This window comes from Argopecten irradians, chromosome 10, assembly GCF_041381155.1.
Source record: "Argopecten irradians isolate NY chromosome 10, Ai_NY, whole genome shotgun sequence".
Taxonomy (NCBI): domain Eukaryota; kingdom Metazoa; phylum Mollusca; class Bivalvia; order Pectinida; family Pectinidae; genus Argopecten; species Argopecten irradians.
This window is the reverse complement of record NC_091143.1, coordinates 12,564,249-12,590,816: the sequence shown is the minus strand read 5'-3', so window position 1 is coordinate 12,590,816 and position 26,568 is coordinate 12,564,249. Positions and strand designations below refer to the sequence as shown.

The following is a 26,568-nucleotide window of genomic DNA, read 5'->3' as shown; positions in this document are numbered from 1 at the left end:
CCCGTTTGCTTTTGTTGTGTTTTGATTTTCTTGATTTGACGTTCATTTGATTGCATTAATGAATATAGTATCTCCCTATGTTTAAATGTGTATATATGGAGCCAATTACGAAGGGATATATTAGAATCAATCGTCTCGCTCCAAAGGAACCATAAACTTTCCTAGTAGCAAGTTCCATACTTTTCACGGTCCATAAAACATCAAAATGAAGTAATAATTAAGTTAAAAACTTTATATTACCTTATCGTATTTTTCTTTGCAGACCTAAAAGATTCGAAAACACTAGTCTATGATGTAGCTACTTTAAAACCGGATACTTACAAAGCGATTTGGTCAAAAGTTGTAGCCCGCTTTTATCATGAGATGGGTAAAAGTTATCTGGAATCCATTTTGGTTATTATGTAATATATCTCATCTATCTGCCCTTGATTAAATCTATCTGAATGTATATCTTAAGTGTCCCGTTGTGATACTACTTATACTCTATACATACAAAGTAAATCTGTCTCAGGCAATAGGATAACGCCCAGAGTACGACCAGATTTTTATGTATGTTTTCAATTCCCTCGAGTTAATCTTGAGTACGCTTTAATTCCCGTGTCTCGGTAAACACGCGTGCTTCTTTAAGAGATATAGCACGTTCACTAGGGCTAGTAGATGTCCAATAGTTGATTTTAAACAATAGAAGAGGATAGCCGTACTCTAGGTTTTTAGATAACCACAGATTGACGTTTTGACAACTAAGTCCCCTTATTAAGATCTTATTAAGAAGGTATATGTACCTTACATGCTCCCTGGCACAAGATGACACCCTGCTAGGTGTTATCACGAGTAAAACATCTTATTGAAACAAACACCGCTGGAAACGACAACATCGTGTGTTTTAAAGAATTCCCCGGCATACACAGGGCGGTATCTTAGGGTTCATGTCAAGAAGGCCGGGACACCTTCCATAAATTCCGCAATGTCTTATTTTTTTCATACCGATAAAATATATGTGTTATCGTATTAATGTTGTTGACACGGGGACCTTTATAAAACGAACAATCCTCGACATTTTTCTTTCGGCATGGCAGCGTAATGTTTATTTTGCATAAGATTAAAAAGTAGTAGCCATACAATAGCATTATCTGATACTGGTTGTGAACACACTCCATTCGCCTACAGTGGATTGATAACACATGAAAGCATAGGTCATTTTAAACGGGCACTTTGCCTATTTTCATTTATTGTATATAATTGATCCACAAGGGGAGAAAATTTAATGAAAACACAGCGTGGTAAGTCAGCGCGTTGTGGAGGTGTCGTGTGAAAGCGCTCGACCAATCAGCGATCAGCAAACGCCGAAAAAGACAAATAGCTTTTTAGTTTGAGGGCATGTTGTTGGTAGCATGATTCAAACGGTACTACGTTAAGGCTTAAGGACAGAAGAAAACGTATCTGTGAAAGTGTGCTAATAACGCTCAGAGTGTCTAGTATAGGTCTGACCGCGAAAAGGCATTCACACTGCATGTTGTATTCTTACTGTTTACATTGGCTCGCAGCAATATATTCAAAAGAGTGACCGAGTATCTCTGCTAGCTGACATATAGACACTAGCAATTATTGAAACGCATTCCTTCTATCAACAACGTGAGATTTTCGAAGAAAAACGAGTTTGAAGAAAGTGAATTTTCCTGGATATTTCAGTGCACATTTGTGAAAGTTTTTTCGTTTGTTTTGTTTTTATTATATTTTTTTGTTGAAAATGAAAGTTTACTCGGATGTGTAACATGGAAAGAAATAAGACGGACTAGTGGATCCGGAATGTCTAATTCCCAGGATTGATGTATTATTTCGGCAGAAACTTGAGAAGATTTATATAATGGGCAGTTCAACGAGACTTTACATCTCTATTGTATTGGTGTGCATTCTGCAAAATGTTCACGCATCTTGGTGGTAAGTACAACTTCTGCTGTTATAGACATTCTTTTTATTCCATTTGATTTTCGTTCACATAACTTTGCTATTAAAAAACTTGATATTAACATGTTTGATACTAACTTCGTTGTTATAAAACGTTGGCTTATTTTAATTATTGAGACTTACCCAACTTTATCATATCATGTTGCATCTTATAAATACGCCATGAAAACTTTTATGATACAAATTCAAGCGAGAAAGGTATAAATATAACATAAGTGTCATTCCACTATTACAATTTAAGAAACCAGCTTTAAGTATAAATTACTGAGATCGGGGTTCCTCAGAAAGCAATATTATCATTAAAATGAGTTACTTCCAAAGTTAGAGGCATTGCATAAATAGGGATACGAGATTGAATATACTGAAGTTTACCTTAAATATGAATAGCATCTTGTAGAATTTATGTCCCTTGGGATTACGAAATCTGCTTTATTTTGATTTTTAAATACAAACGCATATCAATTTGTTTTTAACATAAAATATTAAAATCATTATAATGATATAAATCTCTATTATATACACGTAATACTCTTAATAAACATATTAAGTTTTTACTAATTTTCAATACAACTAAAACAGTCGGTATTAAGTATTGAAACAACACAATTTTGGTTTGAACACCTGTGCGTACTTAAACCATAAGATAAGTTACATGGTAATGTGTTTTGTCTGAAACAAAATTGAATATATCGGTAAAAAGGATGGGGAGGGGGATAAACCTACCGCCGACACACGTGCTAACTTTTCCTTTGATGGTTAGTATAATGGATGAGGGCTTCTGTATCATCTACTGGTCCAGAAAGCTTTATTATAAAACAGATATATGTTGTGTCCACTAAAATACCTCCTCACTGAAAAAAATGCTTGTCTGCTATTGTTTTGAAAACATGAAACAATCATATGGAACAATCTTAATTGGAAAAAGTTATGAAGCTTATATTTTTTCTACATGTTCTCCATTTTTCGTGTTTCGTTGTATAATCAGCAAAAATGACATTCTGTATTTAAATTCAAAAAAACAATATTCGTTCCGAGACTTTTTCATAACAATTCCAACTTAATTCACATGTTCGTTAAGCCTAAAGGAAAACGAAACTTATCAAATTGTTACATTATCTCTGTATATTTTATATCTCATATTAACTCATCGTTCCAAAATGCTTGAAGATAAAAATCAATAATCAATCTTAGTAATATATTTAAAAACACAAGCCGCAATGCGATAAGTGTATACATGTGTCTGGGGGTGAGGATATATGACACTTGGGTGTGGTCGTTGTTAAACGTTTGCAGTATTCTACCGATCCCTACTAAGATACTCCATATGACAATGTAGTACTAAGCGTAACATGACAGATATTTTACACCATTTTTTATTTCCTTTGGAGTGATTGATACCTCAAGGAATCGTTTTATAGATATATTAAGATCTACCGCCAGACCACGCCATACTGCAATCGATCACACGTCGTTTCTCCTTCGGCCCAACTGCAGTGTAGAAAATAAACGTTACCCCGATATCTTACGATCATGATAAATCATATCTATATCAGCGTCGACCGTTATAACGATACTCATTAAGTATATACCGAAAATGTTTTAAAACTCGAAACCTTTTAGAAACAGTTCTTTGCACTAAATGACGGATATATTGTTAAATTCCATGTTAAATGCAAGATAGATATCAGTGTTAGTATTCACGATTTGAGGTACTTTTGTCCCTTCTATTTTTTCAGAGATTAAATTCGTAATTTACACTTTGACGCATAGGATCTCGGTGACCTGAAGAGACGTTTTAAGATTTTTCACATGTTTGAAATGTACAACGATTGAGATTTTAACGAAGAGATTATGCATGAACACGTTCTAGTATGGGCCACTGGTATAAATTACTTGTGATGTTTACCTGGGCCAAAAAACGTCCACCAAATTAAAGATTCCCGTACCACTGACTAATTTTACCTCCATGAAAAAGAGTTAGAATAATTTTAGCGCGTGTTGAAGTTACGTTCCCTGTCAGTTTTCATTCATAAAATGGGAAACATCAGAAGCTTTTATTAACAGTTGTAGGCATAAAATCTCGGGTAAGCAAAAAAAATAAAACGATGATGAGTGCTCTCAATCTTCAACACAGTTGTAAATTTGCATCTTCCCATCGCAATAAATTCAGGAGTATGAAGAAAGTCGCTGCTGAAATTAAAAAAAATATATATAAAAAAATCGTGTTATAATGAAATCATGAGTATGAAAAAAGTCGCTGGTGGCATTAAAAGCACTTTTAAGCAAATCAATGTTTCTTTCTGTTACAATGAATCTAGACTATGCAAAAAGTCGATGGTGGTATTTAATGTAAATCAAAGCAAATGTAGCCTTGTGCTACAAACTAAGGAACATGAAAGAATTAAGATACTTCTATATGAAGCGATCACACTATCAAGGTTTTCGATCTTGACAAACAACAGTGATCCTAAATACCACACTTCTTAATGAGATTCCTTACGCAACCTGATTTATTGGTATCCGAACCATTTAACAGTGTAATGTTTTATCATGTCGGTACATCCATGTGTGGTTACGGAGACCCGACCCTAGACGATCATCTCTATATTATCACCTTATAAATGTCGGTCTGGGGTTTCTCGCGAACTAATTAGGCAAAACCATCACTTTGTAGTCTTGCACTTCCCCAAGAATTCCAATGACCCTTGACCTCCAGTAATGGCGCTTTAGTTCTGCCCCATATACTTTTTTCTGGATCCTGTGGGGATGTACAGAGGGTGGTAATTACCCTTGTGGTAGAATTAAATCCAGAAATTGACAAAATCTGTAAGTAATTTCGTTTTTAAGCTTTGATTAACTTCCTAATTTTTTTGAAAATTGAATGAATAATCATTGGGATTTGATTTGCTTTCATAATTGAAATATAGATTCATAGTTCTAATTTTTCGTAACCTTGAAAAATGTTATTGATAAAACAAGTTACCGAAAACCGGATATATTAGATTGTGACAGAAAAACAGGCTTCGGATAGATAAATGTGTTTCTGCTTTATACCAAAGAAATTCTCGTCTAAGTTGTATCAAATGTATTTCTCAACAGTCAACATAAAAAATAATAAATCCTTTGATGTAGTGATCTATTCTGTTGAGAACAAATATTTACCAAAAATTGAAAAAAAGACAATAAATCATAAAATCTACATGTTGAAATGAACATTTATCACAAATTGAATGAAGGTAATAAATTATATTTGAGACATGTTCCTATGTTTGCCGATGACAGCCCCTGTGATCTGCTCACACTTTGAAGTGATGATTTTGTCGACGCGATATTGTATAACCGTCATGTTTATGATTTATTGAAAAACAAGGGTGATAATGCTTGTGCTATGTTCATGTTGGAGCCCGCGGATACGGGCACTTTGTATCAATATTTGTCGTTTTCTCACGGTGATTTTGCCCTAAAGGTGTTAAAGACCAAAGCCCCAGGACAAAAATCATATCATATAATCTACCTACATGAAAGTACTGAATTATAATTACAGGTAATTAAATCACCGGTCGTAAATAGTATAGCGCTGAACTGTTTGTTGTAGACACTTAAAAAGTAAAAAGTTACACCTTTGCATTTAGGTGGGTATACCTTTAAAGATAGATGAACAATAGATAATTCCTTTCATCTTTTCAAAGTATAATTAAATACCAATGTACCTAGTGACCCGTGACTAAACACCCCGCGGGGTCAAGGTGATCAATGAACCGTGCAAATCTGACCGTGGGAGGGTCATTGTGTTCCGTCACCTCGTGCCGACGTAAGATTTGGTGAGATTTCAGGCGAATGTCAGGCGTAAATAAAACATGCCAGTCTACATATATAGCCGACAGAATCAATATTATTGGCTTTGGATGCATATTGAGTAATTGTTCACGAGTTTGGTATTGTTCTGTTCTTTAAACTCCACACTTCCATGGCGTATGGTCGTTGCTCAAACATGCTGCATATTTAACGCGCTATATAAATATCATTTACACCTCACGGTGGTGTAGAATTTATCACCTAGGCTTTAACTCGTGTTTTGAAATAGTTTAAAAATAAAAAAAGCAGATATGTACACAATGGAAATGGAGAAAAAAACATCTTTAAAAAAATCTTATAAAAACTATTTCTGATATTATACACAAGCGTATAAAAGTTTTGTAGATGACTTCTAACGAACTAAAGAAATGATAAGTTCACATGGGCGGGTCTTAAGATTTCTTCAGCACATGTTTTATACTCTTATTTGTTGACTTTTATAAATGTTTCTAACTGAATTGGACTCCACCTACACCGGAGAACAATGAAGTCATTAAATAGAATGAGGAGGTTTTTACGAAACAGCAGACAAAGTGATATAGGTTTACGTAAAAAAAGAAGAATTTGTTCTTGGCATAATTTGCAGAATTAATAATCCTTTATAATCTTTATCCTTATAATTTGATCACATATATTGCTGGACAAAACTGTTCATAAAAGCACAAAACAAAATCTTTTATATCCTTAGTCTAAGCCCTCTTGAAATGTAAAAAAAAAAAAAAAAAATCTAATAAACCCTATTTTGTTCTTTAGCTCTATCCCACATCATTCCTGCTCTTTGTCGTGAAAGCAACAAGAAACCCTTAATTCCGATACCGTATAGGGGCTGTATTTGTGTCTGTAACCCGCATCCCCCATGTGCCCTTTTCAAGTTTTAGAGTTATTGAACTTAATAGTATATGATAGCTTCAAAGGTTAGCCAAATGTTTTTTTGTGCAAACAAACAATATAATATGTCAATCTATATTTCAAAGATGTCTAGATCACTTATAAATCCTTTTTCTAAGTAATAACAAAATATTTCATTCTCAAGAACATAATAATCACTATTAAGAAATTATCTTTTAGTCTTTAAATGTATACTATTATGTCTGTTCTGTACTATTAGATAAATTTCGCGAAAAGTTTGTATATATATTTTTTTTTGCAGTTAGGCCAACGGTAAATAAAGATTTGTTAATTGTGACCCCCCCTTCTTTCCCTTCCCGTCGTATCTGACCCGTGTATAGGGCGGCTACCTCGAGAGGAAATCTAACTTAGTCGTCCATTTGTTGGGGCAGGTTTTAACTTAGTAGCCAATAAGAAACAAATGCCCCAGGTTACAACATGCTTTCTGCTTTAAACCCAATTATAGCTTTCAACACGACCATTTTTCAATTACCACCAGACCATGTTTTATTATGGAAACTCAAAGGTCTGGCCTTAGTTTCTCGCTGTAGCCGCAAGTTAAACGTTTGATATTGAATTTAGCGGAAAAAAGTTTCAACAAGTACAAAGGGTAGATGTAAGGGATCTATTTATACATGGAAATCACAATTACCTAAATTGACCAGCGTATCTTTAAAATCTTTTATCCTCGTGTACGTAGAAATTATTAAAGTTTTGTAATTAGCCAATTTAAATTTTCGCTGGGTAGTCGGTAGCAATTGTTGTGATTGAAGAGCACACTGGGCATTCTATTTCATATTGTAAGTGACCGCTTGTTACAACAAATCAGATGTGCTGGAATGATATACATAAAGGGAATAAGAAAACTTCAAAACATTTTCCAATTCCAGATCTAACAATGCGTTTCAGAGATTTGATTTCTTCCATAGGTAGAAATGTCTCAATGAAAACTCTCTTAGGTGGCATTGGCATCGTGATTATGTGAAAGTGCCTTAATTATTCGGCCATTTTTTATTTTCTGATCTTAACTCAACATTTGAAAGCAATCTAGGGAAACAGATTTGGACCACACAGAAGATGAGAACAATCTATAAGAATTCAGGAAATCTCCGTCCATAATTAGTTTTAAACAAACCGACCACGACTCCTTAACTTGTAAGGTTTTCGTTCTTGGATTAGAACTAAAAGAAAAGTTTCACTCAACACATCCGTCCCTGACGACGCATTTAGACTCTTCTAAGTCAATGACTTGACCGGTCTATTATGAAATTTCGGGGATGAATGGGTTAACAGAGATATGGAGACGAGAGAAAGATAAAGAAAATGTTTGATGTACATATCGATCCACGCGGTAGAGATTTAACAGATCAGCCCAACAAGCAGTAAAAGTCTCACTCAATTGAAAAAGTGAATAAAAGTCGGCAAAGTTTGATATAGCTATTCGGAAGTCTTATTCGGCGATAACGCTAACCCTCCCGGCTCTGTGTGCCACCGATCGTCACGGCCCAAACCAAACCCCAAAGATGTGATGTTGATAGGATATCAAGTTTGTGATATGTCCTTTATATCAAAATAAATCTTAAATGATCATAAGATGGGCTTATCAAAAGTAAATTTGTTCTCAGGACGCGTTCAATAGACTCGGTTGTCGAGTATGCCCAAGTCCCATTCGTTCCTATTTGCGGTAGGTACTCGTGCGATCTTCAAACGATTCCCGTCAATGGGTCCAAATAACAGCGCGCATTCTACTAGAGATTCCGCCGCCTTTTCGAAATAGTTTGACGATGATAGCGAGTGAAAGGTCAATGGAATTTGATTGAACGTTTTGTCAGAGCAGGTTGGATCCGAAAGAACGCGAATAAGAAAAAAGTGGATGCTCTTCAAATTGTGCATGTAGTTTGATTTAAACATAAAAGGTTATTTAAAACGCTTTCAGTTCGTCTGTTTATTTTCAAAGTTTTTTAAAGCCAGATAAAACAGTCAATTCTAAGTGAAGCAATTGAGTATATGCCTATGTTACAATCAGAAAAACACACTGGAAATTAGCTCTAGTTATTTTATTCCAAGTGTTTTATTTCAACATTTCGCGAAAACAGACAGAAGATAGATAAAATTTGGCCTTTTTGATGCACGCGCGCACGCTCTAATGAGCGAATATTACGTAATATTCCCGCCACCGTAACTTGAGATAGACTCACTGCCTCATCGACGTAGAACCATTCAGTGCATTCAACATGGAACAAGCATATAAATATCGCTGTTCGAAAAAATGATAAGTTGAATTAAAAAAAGAGCAGCGCCACATAGTTTAGAGTTTTGAATCATTCTTGGCATAAACCACCTATACACTAATGCACTCGGAGGCAATTATCACTTAAAAAGTAAACATTCAAATAAATTTCTGTCAGAAACGCTTAAATCACTTCTTGAATAACAAACGCTGAAAACTTGTAAGATACCACTGAGGTAGTTTTTGTCAAAGTTACATTAAAACTCATAAACATGTTGTCTCTCCTTCGTAACAAGTTATGGGTTATGTGATAAACTGGCTGGTGATTAACGGAGCGGGGAGGGGGGCGGTGAAGGGAAACTTAGGAATAAATGGTTGGGTAAAAATTGGCTCAAAAGTCAAAAGGACAAAATATTCAAATGATAATAGATACGAAAAACTTAATTGACGAAGATTAAAGGGAAAAAGAGTATGGACGGGAAAGGAAATAAGGGATCGGTTATCAAGACAAAAGGAACGAGGAAAGGGGATACAGAACTGTGAAGAGGTTCAGAAAATACTTTGAGACTTACTGAGATTGGGCGTCAAAAAGGTCAGACAAAGAAAGCTGCAAATAATATATATTCTAAAGCATGGATAATGGAATTAGAGAACGAAGAAAATCAGAAATTTCGGGTAATTTACGTCTGATGAGAACCTAGTCTAAATAGAAAATATTTTTCCCAATACAATGGCATGTTTAATTCTGGAAAGACGGCGCTTATCTATGCTATAATGTCTTATCAAAATATCCAGTGAATAGAAATTGATAAAATTCACAATCCAATTGCAATAATATCTGATCACCGCCCGATTTTATAAACTTCTCTCTCCTAGATAGAAAAGAGTTGTTTACAAAGTCTCCTTTATCACAACTCTCACGTGTACAACCAGAAAAATGTAAACATCAGATAATAACTTGTAAACTTTCGTTTAAAATTATTGATGGGAATTTAGAACGGACACTGGTGTTTTATGTTATCCTCAAGGTGTCTGAACGACAGAAGGAATACTGTAGAAAGCAGAAGCGTTGTATGAAAGTGGAGAAAGTAACTTTTCAAAGTTGACGTGTGCCTAATTAAGGAAAACAAATATCCCTCGTGTCTGCTTTAGACTGGTACTTAGCCTGTACACTACGAGTCTGCCAAGGAGGAGAGACAGACTGATATATACCCCTACATAAGCACTGTGTCAGCACCAACAACACGCACCACCCTTCCAACAACACAAAGTAAGCCATCCCGAAAACAGTGGCCCGAAGAAATCCCATACTTGAAGTATTTTACTCGTAGGGAGAGGAAATAGTCGGTCATTGGTCTTGAACGCAATTTGTTTGACCTTCTCAATTTCGAAACTAAACCATGAGCCCAAGTATTTTGTTGGAAATGTTTGGTATCTAAATGATATTTTTATTACTGGTGTTGTCGAGGAACATAAATGTCTCATTAGAGTTGTCCGAAGCCTAAAACTCAATGGAGTTATCTCGAACCAAAACATATGACTAAAGTTGTCTAGTGCTTTGAATTCTCACTGATGTAGCATAGAGCCTAAAAATCATACCGAAGTTGGTGCGTTTTGAGTTTTCCAGAGGCTAAAATCTTATTGAAGTTGTCTAGAGACCAGGGTTCTTAATTGAATTATCTAGAGCCTTAAACTCAAAGGAGTTAAATTGAGTTTAAAACTCACTTGAGTTATCTACAGCCTAAAAATATCATTTGAGTTATCTCGAGCCTAAATTTCTCAATGGAAACTGTCTAAAGATAGAGTATTGTGCTGGGATTGTCCAAAACTGAAATTCTTCTTAAAATGTCAAAAGCCCAAATGCCTCATTGGAAATGTCTAGAACAACTTAAAATGCTATTCTTTCACATCTTACACTGACCCTAATGAACTGAGCGGCCTACCAGCAATGTTCTTGCTCTTCGTGTGTTATCATAAAAAATGATTATGTTTTAAGTATTTTAGAAAGCAGCTCCAATCCACACGTGTAGTAATTACATTAATGACTTAATGAAAAACGAGCCTGGTTCGAGTTATAATTTGTTAAATTAAACAAGCCATGACATGACTGTTCAGTGGTAATTTTGTATGATCTATTCCTGTCATAATTTGTTTTAAACTGACATCGGCCCTTAAATTTGAAATTCGTTTTCATTTATTTGAACTATTTGTTACATATACGGAGCCTTGAGCTGATCTTGCATTTTTGTGTTATGATGATTTAAAAAAAATTCAAACTACTCAGTATATCGTCTCCCGTTATTGAAGATAATAAAGTTTTGATAAACACAAATTAATGAAAACATATGATGTAGTGGTAATATTAGAGGTTAATATATAAATTGTATCACCCTAGAGAATGGCGGTATTTTGGCGGTAGTTAACACCGTGGTGAATACAACAAAATACCCTTGGACACGTGACCTATCATAACAACAGCATATTTTATCTGACTAACGAGAAAATATGTAGCCTGATAAAGACACAACGATAAGGTCGACATATTTACAGCGAGCACCACAGACCAGTGACAGGCCTGCATCTAGAACTGTTCTCCAAACGTGTACCGTTTGGTGCCCTCGTAAACTGTATACTATTTGTCTTAAGTCGAAAGATTCTTCCACAATCCGAAGGATTCCTAGCGCATAGCAACGTATTAATTTGTCTGAGTTATCAGCAATATTGAATTTGTCAGATGTTTCAAATAGTAACCGACTTAGCAGTTCCGGTTTATTTTGTTGTAGCTAAGCCTGGGTTAGTAATGCTATTATTTCATGATCTCCAAATCTTTTGAGGTTATTACTACTGTTCATTTTGATCTGTTTTATTATTTTTCAACGAACTTATTTTTCCACGGGATTTCATTTTTCGTTTTCTGCTGGTTACAATTCTCGGTTTCTTATATGTTTTTGTTGTGTGTTTATAGTTTATAACTTGGATAAATGTTGCTAAAGCTTGGATTTCTCTCTGCATAATAAGTTTATGGTGCTATACCTCGTACATTCTAAACTATCACAAACAAATATTTGCCTATGTCAGGAATGAAGCCCATATATCATTCTTACATGGACGCTCACCCCCAATAGAAGCTGTTTAGGTGACGACTTTAAAACCGCGAAATGATAAGATACTGTGAAACATTTGAATCATGTTTACACCAACACAAAAAAGGTTAAAGCAAACTCGATCGCAATACAAAAATCCTAAAATAGACCAATTATGTCTACTTCTCGTTACTATGGTAACTAAAGCGTCCGGCTAACGCCATCCAGGATACGAACTGTATCAGGACCCACCTTTCTGACTAGATAATTATAGAGGCCTTCCGATGCACGCCTATAAATAAATCCATAGATTCCTTCCTAGTCAGTCTTTAATCAAAAGCATCGGAACTAGAAACTTGAATTGGAATTTTGATGTTGCATCTGGTGGCGATACTTTTCTTATCGCCCATATGGTCGGATAGCATGAATTCTTACGTGATGTAATATGAACATTTGATAGCAAACATGTTGTGATTAAAGGTCATTGTATGTAAATATCGATTGGTCATTATTCATTCTAACAAGATATTGTTTGAGTTAATCTAAGAATTTGTTGTTTTTTCAATTTGAGGAACATTAAGCTATGGTATCATGTCATGTAAGTTTGTGTTAAATGGGAAAAGTAAAATGAGGAATGGCCGATTACTTAATAGTACAATGTATATCGAGGCACGGCTAATGTAAGAAAAATAATTTGCCAATGAAACGTTATAGAACGATATAATCAATTTCAAAGTTACTTAAGTCCACTAATGTTTTTGAGAACGTCTCTGTATGCGTCACACGAGAATTGTCGTATATCATCAACAAAACAATAAGTTTTTACAAGACTATCAAATAGCATTGTCCAAGACCCCCCAAAGTTTCCGTGCAGCTATTTGATTCCCGGCCTCGAATCCGCCTCGTGATGTTCCGTCACGAAAGTTTCTCATGAAGAAGCCGCCACGCATCAACTGTGACCAACCAGTCCCGGATGTAAGAATGTTTCACTGGTGTCGGGATTGAACAATCATGATGTAAGATAATTAAGTGATTATATTCGCGACAGTTTATGGGTCATGAAAGATTTCATCCTAATCATGGAATTCTTGGACGAAGTGCTTCACCATATTTGGAATCCGATATATCATCGAGACATTCTGTCCATGCTTTGACGTGGCGTCACGACACAAAACGATAGGTTGCAAACGCATGGTAGACTCTGGAATGTCTCGTCTGAGTACCAGTGGCGGACAGCTGCCCTCAAAGTCTCCATAGCAACGACCGAACGAATTTTTTTTTCTGTTTTCATAATTGTTTGGTATTTTGTTATCTAATTTTGAGTATATTGCCGTCTTTTTCATTATGGGAAATATTTCTCTAAGACATGGAACATAATGTTGGAATTATTTTGAAAAAAAAAAACTTATGAAATATAATATCACAACGCTTTTTATGTGGGCAGGACTACCAAAGAAAACATTCCTGATTCTGGAAGTGTAAATAATTTCAAATGTTTGAAAGCAAACACACCTACATGTATATCTTATTTCATGGGTGATATTGGAAATTGACACTCTTGTATTTGCCTGTGATAACGTTTAATTTTGAAACGGAACTCTCCCAATTTCATTCTTATTCAATCTTGACATACAGAGTTAATGGCCAATTGCAATTATGTCAGAATCATTTCAAGGGAACGCGCTGAGCAAAGTTTGCTTTCATATCATCATTTAACATCCGCTATCTTAGTGTTGAGGGTATTTATGACCGAAGTCACCTTAAAACTATTCCTCCCAATGATAGTAGAGGGGTCTGGAGTACATGAATGACTACATAATTATTTAAACTGTAAACCGTTATCTGTTGTTCAAGGTCATCGATAACTAGAGGTCAATTATTTGTGTTGGCAGGTTCTTGATAACCTGACGTAACACTTTCAGCATTAACTCTGCCGCGCCTGATTTGGATAGCATCCCAATCGAGTGCGCCTGGGTGCGTTCGATCACTGGCAATTTATTTGTTCATACGCCTATTGGAACTATCTTGCGAAACAAACCCAAACAAATCTATTTCAGTTACGGGTTGCATAACGTTACCATTCAATAGTTTGGTGAATTGCTTAGTTACCCTTTAGTTAGTGAAACTTTATGCACGTGTTCTTTACTTCATTTGTTTTCATTGTGATACATTTTTTTATCTTATTTATCTTTAATCATTACCAATTTTCGGGGGTCATCTTGTTTCCTTAGAAAAACTAGAGTTGTATTGTGACGATGCTGTTTGTCATTGCTAACAGATCGCCACATGGTCCATTCAAGATACTTTTCCACTGGATAAACAGACGAACGGAAATTACTTTTCCGTTTTTCGGAGAATTTATTCGGGATTCGATTTCTGGTTAACGCCGTGTAAACATTTTCACGATCTTCTATAAAGAAAATTCAGTTTGGGATAAAATAAGCGGCACCGTCAAATAGCATTGTGTTAGCTAGTGAATTTCAATCCACGAAACAAGATGGCGTCGATAGGCTTTATCGTGAACAACAATTATCGGGGCTCGTGCGATCTGTCCCAATGATTAGATATAGAAGTTAGGAAAACAGAAACTGAATGAATCCTTAACGAAACAAAACAGAGCATCACAATTATGGTCCACAGAAAAATATTGGTAGGATCAACCGTAATTGACTATTGTTTGTCATGACCAACTTAGGAGACATAAAATTTCTGGATATATTTCGTCTATATCTGTATCATAGTCATATCATCCTTTACTTACTCCATGTTTTTTTTTAAAAAAACTTTGATAAAAAGTATTTAGAAATACTATTTAAACAATAATAAATTAAAGAATACGTTGATTGTTTAGTATTGCTATATTTTCAACATATTTTTTTCGTGGGTATTTTCTTTGTGGTTTGGAGCTTTCAGATCATTTTGTTGGTTGAAATTTTCGTGGTTAGCCGATGGAACAACAATGATAATGATGCTTAGATATCATCCGTTGTTTTTATATTGGTGTTGCCATAGCGACCGCCAAAACAACTGACATTTCTATACAACGAAAATTTCATATTAAACAGTATTCATTTATTAATGTCGGTCAGCATTTTAAAAATATTACAAATTTCGACGTTATGCACACTATCAAAGTGCAAATGCACTGTTACAATAAATATGACTGTAGTTTTCAAGATTTAATGGAAAACATACCTCTCTCTAATAAAACACTTGCTTTTTATTTTATAGACTTAAAAATGCACATGATGTTTTCGATTTGGAAATCGTTTTGTAAAAAAGGAGTCTATTCTCTCTGTGCTGGAGAAAATTTGCAGGTGCAAGTACACGATAAATGTCAAACTGAATTAGCACTTCCGGTTGGCTGGCTTGATTGGATAGGACATCAGAGGTTTAAGGTAACACAGCGTGAACATAAGGCAGAGAATATTTACAACAAAAACAAGGAACTAAGGAGAAAAAACGAGTAACTGTTAACATAGGCAACGATCACCATAAAAATAGAAAAAATTAAAGAAAAGAAAATACCATTAACTGTTAACACAGGCAACGATCTCCATAAAAAAAAGAAAAAATCTGAAGAAAATAAAATACGATTTACTGTTAACATAGGCAACGATCAACATAAAAATAAATCATGAAAAAAATGAAAATAAAATACGAGTAAACGTTTAAGTAACAACATAACATGTTGGATAAACTCAATCAGAAATAAAGCTGTAAAAAACGAGTAAACGAAACCAGAATATATATTTTAACGAGCGTTTTGTCGTATAAGCATGATCTATATGGCAACGGAGACAAATACAATAAATAAACACAGATTTTATTTTGAGCATATTCAACCTGTTAACTTACCGTATGGTGATTGATAATAGGAAGTCAGTATCCAAAAAGTTGACAGTCGTATTTATCGCGAAAAGAATCGCGAAATATTTGCGCTTACATATCGCCAAATTAAACACTCGCGAATATACCCACTTTTACACTAAATTACACACAGATGTATAGGTCCAGAGTCTGATGCTGTAAAACTCCTTAGACGGAACTAACGGGATCACATGAATAACTATTACGGGGACTCTTGTTTAGGCTAGGTCGATATTGATAAGCCAGGGGCAACAGTCGAGGGAGAATTAGGTTATAATGTTATAAGTGGCCATACATACCATGTCTTATTACTAGAACCCAAGGTTCCACATAGCCGACCATCCGATAATCTCATGGTTTATAAATGTCTTTGGCCTAGAGTCTGATGTCCCACATTGTCGACCATCCGATAATCTCATCGTTATAAATGCCTTAGGTACAGCGTCTGATGTCACAAATGTTTTTAGAGTTGTAACTTCCGTATGTTAAGTGTCCATAGCTAATATTGTTTTGAAAAAAAGTCCAGTTCCATCTATTCAATACTACGATAGCTGTCAATGTCTGGTCTACCGTATGTCTGAAACCTTGTAATTTATGTCCGCTCTGATATTCCGATGGCAACAGTTACACATATAGGGATATAATTCTAATACAGTTGGTCAATGCTATTTCCCAGTTATGATCTAATAACAACCAACCCGTATTGAAAACAGAAACTATTTTCTAACTAGTCAGTCATCCAATATTCCCACATATATGTAACGTATACTTCACATTGTGATGACCAAAAGGTTTTACTTGTCTTAGTAAAATATCAATAAAGAAGCAAGGATTTCCCTACTTTCTACTCCACAAGAAACAAAAATTCAAGTCCTCCATTGATCAAATAGCCATATGGATTGTCTAATCTACAATTACTTTTGGAAAACCAAAATGATTTGTTTTGCTTTTCTATTCTTAAAGGTATATATTAAACTTTTAACTACATTTTGGACACATCCTGTCTACAAATACTAAAAGATTTCAAGTCCTGATCAGACATACTTGACCCATACTAGTCACATAAGTATCTCATAGTTCTTTCTTGTTATATTTGTTTCCCATTACGAATTAACACCCTCTTGTATTTGTTCAATATCAGTCAGGACTTTTCTGACTTTACCCGTTAATTAAATAGAAATCACACCGACATTGCAATGACTGTATGAATACGAAGATATCTTAACAGCTTGGCGTTATCGTACAGAAAGTACCCAAAGTTATTCAAAGCCACGTAAAATAACTTTAAACTTAAGACCTCTCCAAACGAAAAGCCCTACTCTACCCATTCAAACGGAGATCAAAAACAAACTAGGAGGTCAAGAGGACGCTATTGGAATACGTGAAGAACTCTTTTTACATGGAGGTAAAAGATCAATTGTACTCAAATCTTATTTAAATGACGCGAACCAAGCAGTTTGATGTTCTTTTCCGATCTTGTAATCAGCTTTCGTTTTTAAGACCACTTATCTATGTAGGGCATTTCAGTGTTTTATCTCGAGAATAGATTCGTGTTTCTCTGTCAGCCTAGCCTGGGTAATATTGTGCTTTGTTAATCCCCTAAACGTTGTTTTAACGGCTTAGCCTTTAGTCCATATATACTGTTTAATGAATTTATCTAGAAGGAAATATACACATCCGATGGCTTTGTCGTAGACACATGTCCAATAATGGGATTAGCGGAGTACAGGTCAAGTCAACAGACGTTTGATCGAACAGACCAGTCGTCTACAAACATTGTTATAGTCACATACATACATGTTACATAACGGGATTTTAACAGAAGGAATCGGAATTCTGTGTCTATATGAGAGAAATCACTCTGGCTCAAATACGAAATATTCGAATGTTATTGAGTCATTGAATCATATTCTGCATATTGTACAAACAAAAAGAACGGGGAATAGACATATATGGTGCCGTTGGCCGTTCTGTCTATATAGATAAACATTTTCAGAAATCCAAAGCTACTTGCCAATATGATATAGGACTCTTGCTCCTTAGCAGATCGAACATTGCATTGCTTAAAACTTAAAGTCGTGAATTTCTGGATGAAATTCCCCGTTGGAATGTCATATTGCACTGACATTAAATTTAATATTCTTATATTGATATATTTGCACCAATAAATCGACAGTTTGTCATGCTATTGATTTATTTTTTGAGGTTTTGTTTGTTGAAAGCTTAGGTTTCCAATTTGATTGTGTAGCGCACGCGTGTATTTGACTTATTTAGCACTTTTCGCTTTGAAATAAATACTCTTTTACTTTCAATTTCATTAAGCGCGTACAACGTCATCAATTAATGTGCATTGCTGTAATTTATTTCACTAACTTTGTTTCACGTCCTGTATTTATCTCCTTTGTTGAAAGGCGTTTACTTCTTGTGTGTCTAGAGTTCAGACCAATTGAAGTAATATAATGCTACCGAAACGATTTAGTTTTCAATGAACCCTCGGCGGAGGGTATTTAGTATATCTGTTTACAGGTTCTGTATCACAACTTCTGTGTGGGTTATCTTTATATGGTGCTTCGCTTGAATCTTTAAAGCTGCGAGGACCAGACTGGCGATTTTAGTACTGTTCTATTTATGGCATTGCACGTTCATTGATTCTGCAAGCCTTTGCTTTACGGTACGCACGCCACTGAACGACAATTTACTGAGAACATAAATTTGCTTTAAAACCTAAAACCTAATAATTATCTAAGTTTCAAGTGACTATCTTTCTTTCACTGAAGATTTCAGAAGCGTTTTATGCATTCCGCTTACAATCGTTTGACGACTTTTTTATTCACATACAATGCTGGATTAGCAAGAAGTAAAAAAGTATTAAAGTAATTCCTTATATATTCATTTTCATTGCAAGTTCCTGGACATAAAAAAAGATTGGTAGATTCATAAAAATACACACTATAACAACAAAAAATAACAAACAAACAAAAAAGACTTGCTGCTATATAAAGAAAATGTTAAATCCAATATGAATTCGTGGTGCTTCATTTTTTCTCAAAATAAGATACGGCGAATATAGGTTACTACAAGGTGTTTACTTAGATAAGATGTACACAAGACGAAACCACACAAAGAGTTGGACAATCCCACAGCTGTAGTTATAGTAATAAAACAACTGTCGGTGACTGATATATGTCTCTACCTATCCCGAACTCTTTTAATCTAAACCCTTTTCGCTCCAGTAACTTGATCTGTCTTTGAAGGTGGTATATTTTATCTATCGGATTCGGAGAAGATCCATTTTCCGGTGTTTGCTATGGGTCAAAATAGAATTGGCATGATTTAGTCTGTTGTTTCGGGGTCTATGTAGGAGCGTTTGATGGCAGCACGATAGCGTTACGCCGAGAGTCAGAGAACGTCATGCATGGACGGAGTATTGTCTTACACCTAGACCGGGCGTGCTCTCGTCAAGTTCCCCAAGTCGAATGGTGAAAATTATCTCATTGATACACACCATAGCCATCTGGTTTGGGCCCATAAACTACGTGTGTGTCGATTCGGTGGCTAGAATCAAATAGTAAGACATAACATGATACGGTTAAGTTTTGTCAAAGTCGTCACGCTTTTCAGCGTTTCAACACATCAAAACGAACCCGTGGTCTTTACTGGGCGATTCACACGAAATCAGATCAGTGTTCCATTGTCTAAGATCAGAGGTTTTACATCATTGTTCGACTGGTTAATTTTCCTTTAATTTTTTCAGGCAAATGAGAAAATTATCTGAGAACACGTACTACTCCTATTTTAATGCTTAAACGCGATAACACCTTTGTATAATTGAATTAGAATGACCAGACAATCAGAGATACGATAACTTAAACACTCCGCTACAACCGTTACGTGCACCTTGGTACTTGGTGAATTAAATCCAATTTATTTCAAGATTTAAATAAACGGGATTAAATGTCGGCCGATACGCAGTGATATACGTGTTCAATGACAAAGTAAACGCGAGTTCACACTCGTTTGTTGATATTGCTCCAACTTTCTCCACGCTTTGTTTGACCTGAAGTTGAGCGATATCGGTGTGGTTTTCTTACACTGAAAAAAACGTCAGAAACAGCCCTTAATAATGTTAAACAGTTTAATCTATAAGGTACACATACGATTTCGCCATCTCAAGATCTGACATTGCTAAGTAGCCATCTTGAATTCCTCGTCAACGATGTCACATAATGAATGCTCTTGTGATTTATGCACGCTTTATTTGCGTTCCTACTCCTTAATTTGATTTATAAATATCAACCATCCGACTACTCTTGTCTCTGTTTTAACAGCTTTTCACACCACCCACGATCCCGCAATAGCTTTTTCAGAATTTATACCTTACGGTTCGTTACTTATTAGCCCATTATCAGTAATATGTTATTGGGTGGGGCTTTTTTACATGAAGAGGAAAATACTTATTCGTGCTACCTAGAAAAGAAAACCTAAAACAAAAATTCCCGCTAAAATAAGTTGTTTTGAAGTATACCTCAGTCTCCCAAAACACACAATAAAATCATCACATATCTCTAGTGATGTGTATTCCCTATCCCTATTCCAAGCATTGAATTCGCACAATGCTAGCTAGCTAAGTTGACCATTTACATGGCCTTAGTTGTTGATAGTCCATCAATCACAATAAAACTTCTTTTCGTTACTTTTGAGTCATTGTCTGGGTAAACACATAAAGATTTAGATAGATGAAGAAAGTCACGTTAGATACTAGTATATTGAACAAGCCATAAGTTATTTCAATGATGCTTTTCAATGTGACGAAAGAATCATCGCTACCTTTACCACCAACAATGCCTAATCTTAATAATTCTTATACCGAGAGAGAGACAACACTTCATATCTTAATGCAATTTTTATTTACCCACAGGTATCTAGCTATATTGAGTTCATCTCCGTCCAGTCATTCGCCAGCAGCACAGAACAGAGTTCCAGAGCAGCAATCGGATCAGGGATCACGATGTTCCAATCTAGCTTTCCTAACACCCCGGCAGAAGGAGCTATGTGAGCACGAGAGTCGTCTTATTAATATTGTGAGCCAGGGAGCCTCTATGGGCATTTCAGAATGCCAACACCAGTTCTCCGCCCGCCGCTGGAACTGTTCCACCTACAATAATACAAGCGTCTTCGGCAAAGTTCTCCGAATCAGTAAGTATACAACACCATATCTGATTGGTTACATACCGACAGTGATACATAACCTCGAATCTGATTGATTGATAACAAACCTGATTTAGGACATTATCACAGTGCTAAATAAGCTCGAATCTGATTGGTTGGTATAAAACCGGATTGGGTACATTATCACGTGCTACACAACCTCGAACCTGATTGGCAAATGTCTCAAGGTCTAGCTGTTTCATTGGTTGACATCTGTAAATCAATTTTATATCATGTCGAATCTGATTGGTAGAGGCCAGAAAATTTCGAATGAAAGACTTGACAGGTAGTAGCCATTATGATATAGCGATAAAGAATCTCAATAAGACTACTATAAGTAAGAATTTTCACAATTTTTAATAAAAGAAGAAAAATGATTTTTAATTAATCAAAGCTCCGCGTTCAGATGAAAATACTAGTAAAAGATATAACATTGAACAGGTAAAACAAATCCGAATATTAAGATTAACCAATTTCTGATTATTTCACGGATAAAATATCACATGTTCCGCAAAATCGCAAAAGTAATATATGCAAAAATAACAATTTATGTGGTGTTGGTGAAGTAGAACTCGTTACTGGTAAAGTAATGTCTCTCCATTCAAAAGCTACACGTATATTACGCGTAAATCAACATTCATTCGCGGTCCATTGGCATTTTACGCATCATGTAGACTTCCGCTTACACCACGTTTTTTATTTGCAGAAGTTTGATTCAATTTATTCAGAAAACGAGTAAACACTAATCTCTGTTAATCCCGTGTCACTGTGGATCAGTGATACCCTGCGACGAGGCCACGTTTCCACGGCTGATCTCGCGGGGTATCGCGGAGCAGCACGGCAGTTCAGGAAGGTGCGCGTGCATTGCAGTCGTTATCTACCAAACATTTATGTGCATCAATCAAGCTGTCGTTTAGAGCGGCTTTGTCGAGTTTCGTGTACTTTTAGGCCAACAAACTTCTCCAATCAACTAGTCCTTAGCTCTATAAAGGTTCGCTATGGATAGAACATCGACGGTCAGGTTAAAAGCTGCACTATTGTAGTTTCACGAGCTGTGGCCAATTCCTAATTACTTTTCTTTGCTGTCAGTCATATGTTCTCTTATGCATTGCGTTGCAATAAGTATCCCAAATGCTAGTTCAGTTTAAATCGTTTGTCATTTTCGAAACGTTCGGTCTTAAGTTTTACTGAGTTCTACAAGTCATATGATCCATGTTTATTGTGTTCTAAAACGCATTCCAAATGTTCAGTTTAGAAGCCATTTTCCGCTATCAATGATTCTGGTCGGCATTAAACAATGTAAGATCTTCAATGTTCTTTATTTATGTGGGTCTTTTGTAAATCTTTGTAGCTCTGAAAGAAATTCATAGTTTCAAGTTTGTTATTTTGAGACCTTGAAAAAATCATAATATATACAAGAATAGTGGTTGAACCTATATTGCAACAAAGAATAAATTGATGACTTATTTACAATGAAGGCACATCTCCAAACATAAGGTTGAGAGTTGCGTAGTTCTAATGATGATGTAATTGTTCTGATATTAAATTAACTATGATATATTCATCATATAACGGCACATGCTCTACATCGATATATTTCCCCGGTGTTAGTGATAGTGTAACTTAGTGCACACGTCAACTCGCCAGTCAGCATCAGGACCAGACGAGGTATATCGTTGAAAGCATTATCCTTCAGTTATGTAACTGGCGCAAATCACTAAACACACTCGTTTCTTTTATCATCCAAGACGATCATGTCTGTCATTCCATTTAATGCTGGCATTTATATGCATCATATGTAATCTTGACATAACGCTTTAGCATCTTCATCATGACAACGCTTATATACATATGTCAAAATTGGAGGGGAAATTCTCGGATATGGATCTCCGTCTATCGGGCGACCTGTAACCCACTGATTCATGTTGCTATGCTATATTTATAACAATTTACTTTTCTGATTAAGGAATTCTTGAAATGATTTGCAGATTTTGAAAATACGAGTGAAAATGACATTTATTTTCCTCCACCAGATTGTATCTGTTCTTGTGACCATTGTTGCTACGGCATTTGTTTGTGTGTATAACGTCATCTGTTTTCGAGAAAACGTCATTAATAATAAAACATGCAGATAGGGTAAGATAACTATGCATTCAAGTGTGCAAAAAATGAATCGAAAAAGAATATTTAATAAATCATTTATATACAAGATTGATATTAGTTTTCACTTTTATTAAGCGCAATTTTACTGGTTCAGTTCCTAAGAATTTATCAGTTTCCTAATAACAGTTATTGTTTCCTTTAATAGAAAGTCGGGAGACAGCCTACATCTACGCAATATCGTCAGCCGGAGTCATGTACAGTGTGACACGCGGGTGTGCGCGTGGGGATCTTGACCATTGCGGATGTGACGAACGACTTCGGTGGCGAAAGACCGGCGAAGATTTTCAGTGGGGAGGCTGCTCAGAAAATACTAAATACGGAGCAAAGTTTTCCAAAGAATTTGTTGATGCAAATGAGAAAAATCTTGATGAATCCGGATTAATGAATCTCTGGAATAATGAAGCTGGAAGACGGGTATGTACTCTTTTAGTAAATCGTCGATTTAATGTTACAAAAATGAATTTCATTTATCACCTTAACCCCATTACCAAAATAAAATCTTCACGAGAGCACTTTTAAGATTATCAAGGTTAATCCATATTTTTTACTTAATACAAAAACAATCATTGTTCTAACTTTTAATTTCCGCTTCTTTTCAGACGGTTAAGACGTCCATGGAGCTGCTTTGTAAGTGTCACGGAGTGTCTGCAACGTGTACTGTAAAGGTCTGTTGGCGGAAGATGAAGAGCTTCCGGACGATAGGCGCCAAACTGAAGGCTAAATTTGACGGCGCAAGTCTCGTAAAAGTTAATAAGAAACGCAGAAAGTTAAAACGGATTACCAAGGATATGAAAAAGCCAACGAAAAAAGACTTAGTGTATCTGGAGGAGTCCCCGGATTATTGTAATGCTGACGCTAAATACGGGTCTCTGGGCACGCGTGGCCGACAGTGCAAGAAGGACAGTTACGGCCTTGACGGATGCACGCTCATGTGCTGTGGGCGTGGTTACCACACCATCGTCAAGGAGATTAAAGAAAACTGCCACTGTAAATTCGTCTGGTGTTGCCGAATAGACTGTAAAAAGTGTTCAAGAGTCGTCGAGATGCATTTTTGCAATTAACACTATGTGCAGTTGCTTAAATGGTGTTTCCCTGCTGATTTTCGCCATCTTCATTATGTATATAAACGACATGAGTTTTATATAATTATCTATCTTACATGAATTATATTTATAGTGAAGTGAATGTGTTTTGTTGGTATCTTCAGTCGGACAGCATGGTATCTCCAATTGTAACGAATCTCTGAAAATCCTAAAATATGACTAGAAGGAAATATGGACGCTTCATTGTGGCGGTAGATACGTTGTCTGCATATGACACTTTGTTTACACCAACAATTATGAAATATAAACGTGATCATGACCATGATGAACAATTGAGCCTTGTGGTTTTAAAGTGAAGTGTTCGTGCAAGGACTCAAAGGACAAAATGAGTTGTAAAATAATTGAAAAAGTCGACAATTGCAAGTTATTTGTTGACAAAATGTTCATGCTATGATGATGTCGACAAAATGAATTTGTGGTGAAAAAAACCACAAACTGATTTCGTGTGAGAATCTGCTGTATATATATATAAAGAATCCTCGCTAATACGGGACGATAGGACAGATTTATATACTATTGATATTGTGCTCTAACTGTTCTGTTGTGTTTTGTTTTGTTTGTTTGTCCATTACCAGTGTTCAGATTATATACCTGTATAAAACACTTAATATATTTATTGTGTTACACAGTTTTAACAAAGTGTAAATAAAAAGGACTTTATGACGAAAGTACAGAAATATTATTATCACTTTCATTTTTTGTCTGCCAGTATTGTTACCGAATTGAGTTTCCAACAAAGCATATTTATCAGTGGATAAAGCTTATTTATATCGATAATTTTACTACCGACCCATGCTGTTACTGAAAAGGTCTTAGCCGGTTATTTTCGCGGATCAAAATTTTTCAGTTAGAATTAAAACATTTTTACAAAATTTTCGGGATTTTTGTGTATAAAAGAATTACAGAATGTACCCATAACTTATTATTTTCCCAATCCAATTGTTTATCCTGCTGAATCGCGAAAATATCATCCCCGCGAAAATTGCCTGTTATACGGTAATTAACAAAATTTATTATACCTTATACATGTACTCATTTTCACATGACTTCTTTATCACCTGAGAGCTCATTCCGCTTCTGAACATAAATTATTTTAATGGATTGTATTTATGATACTGAATATACCCCCACGGTGAAAATGCCTTCCACCAAGTTTATATTATAAAATCATATGATAAGGGGAAAAAATCAAACAATAACACAACGAAAAACTACATTCAGCTCAAACATATTTAGAAGTAGACACAGCTCAAAACTCACGAAAATCAGATTATATTGCAAGCATAGGTATTATCACAGTTGTACATTTTCTACAGTTGTATGCTACTTTCGTCCGTCTATATATATGTGATGTTATTATTATCTTAAAATTATTTGTTATACTCAGTGGACTTATGCGGCAAGAGGGCGTACTTGAGGTTAATGATACTGTATAACAGGAAATATTTGCGGGTTATTTTCTTCGCGGTTTAAAGTTAAAATAGAAATTTGGTTTACCGGCCTATTAACAGCCAGAGTCATTAAGGGCGTGCCAGATTTGCTGGTAGAGAAAAGCCGGAGTACCCGGAGAAAAAACACCGACAGGCGGTCAGTACTTGGTAACTGTTCTACGTGGGATTCGAACTCGCGACCCAGAGGTGGAGGGCTTGTGTTAATATGTCGGGACATCATAGCCACTCGGCCAGTAGAAATATCCATTGACCAACTCCATATGGATTAACGTTTTCTATGTTTAAAAAAAAAAGTTTCTACACTGGATAATTCATGTTATACAGTAAAGGAATATAGTGGGGAAAAAACAACCTCATTTTTAATTCTTTAACGTCATTAACAGAAAGAATATTCCTCTTGTCACATGTCCTCCGATTTAAGCCCATTCAGGGTTGTGCTTGGTTCTATGTATATTGTCTGTATATAAACGATTTGTATATAACCAATGTACAATAAAAACGTCTCTAATGTTAAAACTTTATCAAGCGTTGGCGTTTTCAATATTGACACAGAAATATGGATTAAAATGCCATAAAAAGATATCTACATGAAATCGTCCTTATGTGTATATTTAACAGTTTAAAATACCTAGATATGAGATTGCTTGATTTTTCCGGTATGTGTCACTTTGACCTAGATTTGTATGATGTGTGTCGCTGTGACCTGATTTACATGACATGTGTCGATATGACCTGGACTTCTATGACTAGTG

General features: G+C 35.5%; 1 protein-coding gene across 1 annotated transcript; it reads left to right on the top strand.

Moving 5' to 3' along the window:
- Positions 1-1,247: 1,247 nt before the first annotated feature.
- Positions 1,248-26,337, top strand: LOC138333142 (protein Wnt-4-like). Its single transcript, XM_069281309.1, has 4 exons — positions 1,248-1,938; positions 20,810-21,087; positions 23,408-23,676; positions 23,862-26,337. Exons 1-4 carry the CDS (start codon positions 1,865-1,867, stop codon positions 24,321-24,323), a joined length of 1,083 nt encoding a protein of 360 aa, XP_069137410.1. The 5' UTR covers positions 1,248-1,864; the 3' UTR covers positions 24,324-26,337.
- Positions 26,338-26,568: the final 231 nt, after the last annotated feature.